Here is a 9753-nt window from a genome sequence, read left to right as displayed (position 1 = left end):
TTTTGCCATGCCAAAATAACACATGAATTTGCCACCGAAAAAAACAAATTTGCCGCACCAAAAGAAAAAAACCCGGTAACATCTCTCCAACCCAACTTCTTCAAAAGAAAACCAGTGAGTTGCGATTTTCTCAAGAAATCACTTCCTCTCCTTAACAGGTTCGTTCCTCTCTTTCTCTATTCGGTTTAAATAGCTAGGTGCCAAAACGAATTGTATATATATATATATATATATATATATATATATATATATATTTTTTTTTTTTTTTTTTTTTGTTTTGAAAATGTTTTGGCAACTTTTTAGATAAAAAGATGGTTCCTTCTTGTTCAATTTTAGTACCCATCTCTTTATTTTAGTCAATTTTGAAATATTTTTTATTTGGGTCTTGCCACTTTGGTTAATTTCAGGGGGGGAGGGGGTGAAGTATTTTTTTATTTGGGTCTTGCCACTTTGGTTAATTTCAAGGGGTGGTTTATTATTATTATTATTGTATTGTGGATGGCAAGTTTTTGACTGAGTAGGAAAACGAGAAACAGATGAGGAGGGAAAGTGGGAGTAGATATAGGTTAAAGAAAGTAATGAAGTGCTTCTATTCAGCAGATGATATGGAGGATCCTCCTTCGACGATGAGGGATTACTCAACTGGTTCATTGTTTTCTCGTGCTGGTGAGCATATAGACCTGATAATGGGAACATTGAAGAAGCTGAATCTTCTCTTTGTGAGAGTGGTTGTCTAAACTATGAGGTTGGTTTCGTTTTTGGATATTATGATCATTTGTATATATAATCAATATATGTGTATTTATAGTATGATAGGATCATGAATGTTGCCTATCAAGTTACATTTTGAATATTGTAGTATGCACATTAAACGAATACTCGAGTCTGCATGTAGGTGATGGTTGGTTGGTCAAGGTGATGCCATTGATAGTCTGTACATGCAATATATGAAATTAAAATGGAAAAATGAAAAATAAATAAATACATAGAAATAGTCGTTACCTCCCAAATGAAAACCACTGTCTGGTAGGTATTATTGTTCATGCTTGCCTTTGATTGGGAGGATATGTCTTAAACATCAATCCTTTTATTTGATTTAGGTGTTTCAATCCTTACTGTAGATTATTTGTGGGCCTTGTTTGGCAGCCTGTATAAGGACACCCTATCCAAGAATAAGTGACGTGGCAACAATGTATAAGTTATACTGCTGTTTGGTCCAACAAAAAAGTTAAAACCGTATGCAACCCGATGAATAGCGCGAACATAAAAACGGTGATATAGAAATCCAAATAAAAAGGAGAGATACGGTAAAACACGCTTGGGAATCAGGAGAGAGAAATAAAAGAACTTGTTTTTGCTCGTGAAAAAAAGTTTGGTCTTCTTCTTCCTCCATTCTCTCTAACTTCTCCTTTTATTTTCCTTCACAGTTCTTCTCTCTCTTTCTTCAAGAGTGTTGTATTGAAAAGCCGAATTAGATCGGGACCTCGGCCCAGTTCTTCAAAACAACAAAGTCCAAACAACAAAGCCCAAGACACCCCCACCAAATCGCAAACCGGAAAAACACGTTCCTTCGGTCATCTCTCGGTCATCTCTGCCAAAACCCTTCGCCAATTATCGCGAAACCTAACCAAAAAATTCAAAATCCGAATTGAAGCAATCCAATTGAACCTTCGACTATGAGGAAGGGTTTGTTCTAGTAGCAAGAAAGCCGTGTTTATCGCCAAATGACTTGCCCCTTCATCTTTACTGTTTTATCGCCAACGGCTTGCCCTTGATTTTGCGTTTCAATCTTCTTCATCCCGATTCAGTACGTTCCCCCTTTTATCCTATTTCAATTCGAACTTTATTAGCTGTTTTACATAAGTAATTAGAATAGTGTATAATGTATGATGGATGGTTGTGAATTCGAGTGTATAATGTATAATGTATGATGGATGGTCGTTTGGTGATAATGGATGGTTGTGAATTCGAGTTTTCAATGTGAAGTTACCCAATTTCAGTAATGGTGCATGGGCTACATGCGGTTCTTCCACCAATTGAAGTAGTTGTTGGTTCATTTTCAAATCTTTGATCCAACTGCCGAGGAGTAAGGACACTGATTCGATTTAAAGTAGTTTTAGCATTTATATTCGACTAATAAACATGGGACGTAGACATCGACATAGCTTAATGCCGAATGCTTGAGGCATCTGAATGATCAATGTTAATCAATTTCATTTAGTAACAACAGCAGATATATCATGATACTATATGAACGACATTCTCATGATCTAAATGCTCACCTAGAGCTGGATGTACAATTGTGCACTGGCATTATTTTGGTGGACACTAGATTTACTTTTTCAGTTGACAAGGCTACTCAAGCTGATTCCTACTGCTGAAATTGCTAAGTGGGAGAAGATCCTGTTTAAAAATATCTCATATCTCATTCTCCTACAAGCCAAAGGGTCTTAGTAGGTTAGATCATGTGCGTAATATCCATCAGGAGAAGCTACAATTGCAACTAAAACAGCCTTAGACCTCACAAGAGACATTCACCATATTCACCATAATTTCATAATTTCATAATACAGCACTCATCTCACTTTTTCATAATTTTGTTAATTAAGAAAATGTCTTTTTTCTGATAAGTTACACACCACTTTATTTTGGTGATAATGGATGGTTGTGAATTCGAGTTTTCAATGTGAAGTTACCCAATTTGATTGCTTGCTTTACTTTGAGTGGCTCAGAAAAAAGAAGAAGAAGCGAAAGGGGAGCTCACGTTTTTGGCTCTATTTGCTTTCGCTTTCTGAAACCACGATCGTCGAACACCCCGACCAGCAAGTCTCTCCTTATGGGAATGTGATGTTTTAATTAATTCAGGTTAGTTCTTCTTAATTTTAATTTGATGAGTTATGGGAATGTGATGTTTGTCTTGTTCATCTTTATATAGTATGAGAAAATGAGCTCGAATTTCCTATATATTTTCTTCGAGAGAAACTGAAAAAGAGAATCAATGCATTGAAAGTGAACAACAAAAGATTTTTTTTAAGGGTACAAAGTGTACTAAGTGTCGATTGTGTGAACTAAAGTGTACTAGGTTTTAGTTCCATAGATATCAGTCTCTCTGTAAAATTGTCGATTCGAGAGGGTGTACAAAGTGTCTTGGTAACCAATAATGGAACATCGATAAAACACAGATTTATCTGCAGTGACTACAAGAGCGACTGCTTGACCCTTAGATGGACCGGCAGTATTGACAAAGGATATGTCTCGAGCAATAAAGCCATCACCGCCAGCACCTAAGTAGAACATATACACAATAAGCTAGTTAACAATGTGGAAAATTAATACTAAACTGAATAATTTGTACTTACTGAATAATCTTAGTTTGATTGTACTAGTGCTGAGTTTTTTCTATGGCAACGAACTCATCAGTAATTCATAAATGAATATTTATCTTGTCAAGTATTCAAGTTGTCATATTAGCATTCTTATATGATGATGATTGAACAGGGATTAAGTCGGTCTGTCCAAAACTTGAAGGATCCTTTGAAACACAAAGAACGCTGGATAGGATTTACCTACTTTTTTTTAATAATGTGGAGTGTTTAGAGGGTCGCACGTCTAGTTTTCGGACAGGCAATGATCTAATTCTTGTTCATGTTTCATGATGAAAAATATCATAACATGAAAAATCTAATGTGGAGTGTTTAGAGGGTCGTTTGAGTGTATTATGAAGAGTTGCGAGTATGTATACAACTTTGTTACTGTTTGAGCTGTGCCACCGCAGGTGCACACTAGCGGGGGCACAATCATTCAATTGGTCCACTTGGGCAAGTCAATTTGAAAGAGGCTATAACTGACAAAGTAAAATTGCATTGACTATGTGATTGAAGGCAAATATAAACGCAAGTGCTAGTAGCCAACATCCCGATTGGGGACCTTAATAATATAGTTGTATACTTGTATTTGTTGACCAAATGGTGATTCGCAAGTTTCAAGTCTTAATCCAATCTAGAATTTAGGAGTAGCAGATGGCTGTGGGGGCGAAACCTCGATCAAGTGGCTTGACAATGTAGACTAACAATCATAGAGGACAGACCGGGGAAAGCATTATGAAAAAAAGTCAATACTTAAGTAAACCTCGTCAACCATAATTTAAGGCCAACACTCTAATCGGTTTGATTATCTCTCAAATTTGGCTTAAGAAGGTGATTGGCCCATGATTGATATGATATGGAGGCTTAACCACGAGGTTTATTAAAATTCATGGATGATATATCGTATATATATTCTTTAATTAGTTCGGGAGTATCTTCGTATAAACTAAAGTTGGTTAAAAAGGTATAACAAGAGAGAATATTCTTTCTGACGTAATTGGATAGAAATAGGAGTCCAACAATCCCACTGCTAACTCTTAGTCTTAACTTCAATCCAACAAAGTATCTACTCCTAACTCTTAGTCTCGTCCAACAGTTTTGAGAAGAACAACTTCTATCTAAAAAACACAGACTCCATTCATTTTGGTATGTATCGAAGCCTTCATTATGAAATAATACAATATACAACATGCCCCCCAGAGAAATTTAGTAATTATTCACCAAAGTTTATTGAAAACCCCATTTTGGAACATCTGTAGTTTTAGGATAATATACCAAAAATATATGCCTTTGAATGTTGCACTAAAAATCCTAGAACTTTTATTCTATTGCTCCTCCAAGATATCCTTGAATGAAATATCTCCAGAACTAACTAGTTGTTTATTGGATAAATGATATATCATCGGTGTCTATTTTCTATTCTCTAATCTATAGAAATTCATGTCTAGCTCATTGTCATCTTTTCTTTTTCGAAGTTGTCGTTATCACTCTGTTTTTTTCATACTCTACTTTGTTGGACTACAACCTATATTTTGTGAGATAAATTGATGGAACACGATGACGGTTCACAACCAATCGAAGATTTCTTGTATAAACTAACAAACGAGAAACCAAAATCATTTTCACTTGATGAACTTAAGAGATTTACGTCAAATCTCGAGAAGAATGTAGGTGCTGGTGGGTTTGGAGACGTCTACACAGGCGAATTCCCTAATGGTGTCAAAATAGCAGTGAAGGTACTAAAAGACAACAATAACACAAAGGAAATTATGAGGAAACAATTCGAAGCTGAAGTGGGCACCATGGGCAAAACTTCCCATCAAAACCTGATCAAACTATATGGGTATTGCTTTGATACCAACATGAAAGCACTTGTTTACGAATACGTGGAAAACGGATCATTCAATAAAATTTTGTTCAAGAATCACCTTAACATAGAATGGGGGAAGTTGTATGAGATTGCAATTGAGATTGCAATTGGGCTCTCTTTTCTGCATGAGCATTGTGAGCCACCAATAATTCACTACAACGTAAAGCTTGATAATGTGCTTATTGACGTAAAGACTAAGAGTTAGGAGTAGTGCTCATCTTTCATACCTAGTATTTTCCTTTAGGGCCTGATGTTATAAGAGAAGATACTTTTACCATTTTATGATTAGTGTTTCTGTACATTCTTTTACTCACCTTCATCATCGCTTATGTTCTTGAGTCTTGACTAATGAGTAATGACCTTGATCACATGCAGCTTTTACGAGTACTTGCTTAAGGTCTGGATACAGGGGAACAAAACTAAAGCGGTAAAGCATTATAGGTGAGAAGCTTTCTTTGGTTTTCAAACTTACTGAATGTATGTTATCAAGGTGGTTTTGGGTGGTTTCCCCTATGCTTTGACGAGGACGAGTCAAGTTCATTTTGTTGTAGAGAGAGAGTCCGGTTATTTTGTTGTAATACTTGATGTACATAAATGACGGTTCATACAGAAACAGTCTTGTATATATATACATTTTGCACTGTCGTGTAAAAGTTAGGTTATATGTACATATGGTTGTTGGAAGGATGTCATTATTGATTTCCAGGTTATGATTGGGTTTAAGTATACGAAATGTTGACCAAACAAAGGAAACTCTGCCCAAAATTCAATAGAATTTGGATAGCGTAACGCCTCATTCTATTTCTTCATATATACTTGGAGTTATCATAGCAAGCTTATAAGTCTATTAGTTTTAATTTGGGATGATCTCTTTTTTTTCTAGTGGTTTTCTTTGTACATTGTTTATTTAAATATGGTTTACTAATACTTGTTTTATTTTTCTTTGTAGCGATGGGTCCTCGATCAAAGAATGTGAAGAATGTAGCGAAAACTACATTCAAGGGTGTTAAGAAATTGTTTGGTGGCGGTTCCTCTAGCGGTGATGCAGTTGGAAGAAAAGACATATAGGCAGATGGCTTAATCCGGCATCAGTAGTAGAGGGGACCATTTGGAAAAAGAGGTTCCTGAGGTTGATTCGTTTAGTGAAGATAGTGTAGATAGTGTAGATAGTGATACTAATGTAGGTTTAGATGTAGGTTTAGAGGAGAGTGAGGAGAGTGAGGAGGAGAGTGAGGAGGAGGATGAGCAGGATGATGATGTTGAAGAATATGTGGTAGAAGACGTACCACCAGTGGAAGAAGCACCTCCGATATTGGATTTTGTAAGAAAATCCAATGATGATTTGGAGTTTCAAACAGGTGTGTATGGGGGAGGCCCGTATGAGTCAGAGTTGTTGTATGACTATGCGGTGCATGTCGCTCGCGATGTTTGGGAGAGAAGGGTAATATTTTGTTTTTCTTGTGTACTTTGATTTTCTTTTTTACAAAATCTTTTGTTTCTATTCATATATATCTAATGCGTGCTCGGTTGTTTCAGGATGATCGCGGAGCGTTGAAGTGTGTTTCACACTTAGCGAAGTTATCCCAATGGAATTTCAAAAATGAATGTGAAAGGTCTCCGAGATTTGCCGTGCAGTTGAGAAGGACTGGGTTGTTTGATCTCGTGGAAGGTTATCACGGGCATATGGATCCACCATTGATCTCTGCGTTTGTGGAGAGATGGCATCCGGAGACCAACACCTTCCATATGCCAGTTGGGGAGATGACTGTGACTTTGGACGATGTTGTCCAAATCTGTGGAGTCACAGTTAGAGGAAGAGCGGTGCAAGGGGACAGTGAGCTGAATTTACAACAATCGATTAATCTCTTACATCTTGGTCTGGGGCTCCCTATTGATTTGATTAGGGCGGAGATGGAAGCTAGCAAGTTCACTTCAAAAGTAAGGCTAGAATTCATCCGGAAGCATTTTGCGAACAAGATTCATGATAGCCCTATATGTGACGCTGCTGGGAATGTGGTAGAGAAGGCCTCGAAGTTTCGGGATGTTCAACGGATTAGAGCTTTTATTCTGTTTTTCTTTGGATGTGCCATTTTTACTGACAAGTCTGGGACTGGAGTGCCTATATGTTATCTGAGGCCGTTGTTGAAATTCAGTGAGATAGAAGAGTATGCATGGGGTGCAGCAATTTTGGCGTTTTTATATAGAGGTCTCGGGGGAACGCCACATAATGCGAAGGTGAAAGGGGTTACAGCTATATGACTCTTCTTGAGTAAAACTTGAGTATTTTTAGAGTTTATTTTTTTAATGTTAATTTTATTACTCTATCAATATGTTAACTATTTGTGTATATCTAGGCATGGATCTATGAGTATTTTCGGTATTCATGACAGTCCCAAACTTCAACTATATCTCGTCTCACCGTAGCGTGCTCACAGACACATCCCGCCGCTCCCACACTATTACGACACAACGTATGCATTGCAGTTTTATCGAGCGATAATTGATGATTTGAATGAGTTCAATGTAAGTATTAAATTCAATGACAATTTGGTATTTAAGTTTCTTTATATTTATTTTTTAGTAATTGATCATTAGAGTTGTTAATGACACATTTGATTTTGTTTTGGGTTGTTTGGCATCCCTACAAAAATATCAGAGATACAAACCCGATCGATGACATTGTATTTTTTGAGGGATTGCTATGTTTTTTCAACATTGTCGAGCTTTACGCTGTCGCAAGGGTGGTGCGTCAGTTGGGTCACGTGCAACTTGTACCTAAAGATCCTCCAATGCCAAATTGGAGAACAAGAACTGTGGCAGGACGCGGGTATGAGGTGAGCTGGACCAATATTGGGCCACTTTACTGGGAGTCGTGGCAGAATCACGTGATTCAACTCTGCAACCGAGGACCTATTTCGTCTTATCCATGGGAGTGTCATCAAAACTACATGACTTGGTATGCGAGGAATTCTCATGTAGTTTTGGTGAACCCTGAGCTTCTTCCTATTCATCCCTCCCTGGAGACACTGCCTAACTGTTCACCGATTGTAAGTATTGTGATTTTTAATTGAGTTTTCTCTAACTGTGATTTTTTGCATTCGATTGGTAACTTATCTTGATTTTTCTTTTTTCGACAGAACGACGTCATCGATGAAACCAGTCGTTTGCTAGAGAGAGGTCTGCAATTGGCTGGGAATGATATGCCAGAGGAAGCAAGGTCCTCTTTCGAACAGGCGTACAACTTGACTAGGTGAAAGTACATTGGTGGGCGCTATAGTTGATTTGTTTCAGTTTAGGGTTTGTAACTTTGTAATTTAGTTTGATGGATGTAATTTGTTTCAGTTTAGGGTTTGTAATTTTGTTAACTTCGAATGAATTGATGGATATGATGTTTGCATGAATGTTTGAATGGAATTTAATGTTTAGGGTTTAGGGTTTAATGTTTGAATGTAATTTGTTTCAGTTTAGGGTTTAATGTTTGAATGGAATTTTATGTATGGATGAATTTGATGAATGAGAGTGTTTGATATCTGATGTTTGAATGAAAAAGTGGAATTTGATGAATGAGAGTGTTTGATATTTGATGTTTGAATGGAAAAGTGGGATTTGATGAATATGAAAGTGTTGTAAAAACAAAACAAATTTTGAAAAAATTTTCTTCCAAACGACCCAGCCGCATCGTTTGGCATAAAGGCCAAACGACCTCAGCAGATCGTTTTTCCTTTATACCAAACGACCACGGCAGATCGTTCGCTTTTAATCTCAAACGACCGAGCCAGATCGTTTGGTCTAAAGGCCAAACGACATGGACACATCGTTGGTCTAAAGGCCAAACGACATGACCACATCGTTTGTCCTTTAGACCAAACGATCTGGCTGGGTCGTTTTGTATTAAAGCCAAACGACTTCACCGTGTAGTTTCGGTCATTATTGACAACATACGAACATTATTTCAAATCACTCGATTGCGGTCCGAATCAACTAGTCGATCACTCGATTGCCATCCGAATCAACTTAGTCGATTAATTCGATTTCAAAATCACTCGATTGACGTCCGAATCAACTTAGTCGATCACTCTATTTCCAAATCACTCGATTGCCGTCCGAATCAACTTAATCGATCACTCGATTTCCAAATCAAATCAAATAAAAGCCCTACCATTATTTCCAAATAACAAAAAAATAAAATAAAATTACATTTGTTCCAAATTACATCAAAATATCAAATTACATCAATATATCACTTAGTCGATCACTCGATTTCAAAATCACTCGATTGCCGTCCGAATCAACTTAGTCGATTACTCGATTTCTAAATCAAATCAAATAAAAGCCCTAACATTGATAACATAAAAATCAAATCAAATTACACTTGTTCCAAATTACATCAAAATACAAATTACATCAAAATATCATATCGACAACATACAAACAACTTAGTCGATAACATGTACTGTTGGGTATTCAACAAGCTCCTTTTCCCATATTAAATTGGGAATGTTCAATGCCATAAATTGC

The 9753-nt window shown here is 36.9% G+C and overlaps 1 protein-coding gene and 2 long non-coding RNA genes across 3 annotated transcripts; all 3 read left to right on the top strand.

Moving 5' to 3' along the window:
- Positions 1–1461, top strand: LOC147479581 (uncharacterized). Its single transcript, XR_015204233.1, has 3 exons — positions 1–158; positions 601–745; positions 1428–1461. It is a non-coding gene; the product is annotated as an uncharacterized LOC147479581 (long non-coding RNA).
- A 3451-nt stretch (positions 1462–4912) lies between these two features.
- Positions 4913–5440, top strand: LOC147479580 (LEAF RUST 10 DISEASE-RESISTANCE LOCUS RECEPTOR-LIKE PROTEIN KINASE-like 2.1). Its single transcript, XM_086578450.1, has one exon. It carries the CDS (start codon positions 4913–4915, stop codon positions 5438–5440), a length of 528 nt encoding a protein of 175 aa, XP_086434576.1.
- Positions 5441–7869: 2429 nt separating this feature from the next.
- Positions 7870–8667, top strand: LOC147479579 (uncharacterized). The gene is made up of 2 exons (XR_015205165.1): positions 7870–8282; positions 8373–8667. It is a non-coding gene; the product is annotated as an uncharacterized LOC147479579 (long non-coding RNA).
- The last annotated feature ends 1086 nt before the right edge of the window (positions 8668–9753 follow it).

The sequence above is a fragment of the Coptis chinensis genome, chromosome 8 (genome assembly GCF_015680905.1).
Source record: "Coptis chinensis isolate HL-2020 chromosome 8, ASM1568090v1, whole genome shotgun sequence".
NCBI lineage: Eukaryota > Viridiplantae > Streptophyta > Magnoliopsida > Ranunculales > Ranunculaceae > Coptis > Coptis chinensis.
This window is presented reverse-complemented; position numbering and strand designations above follow the sequence as displayed.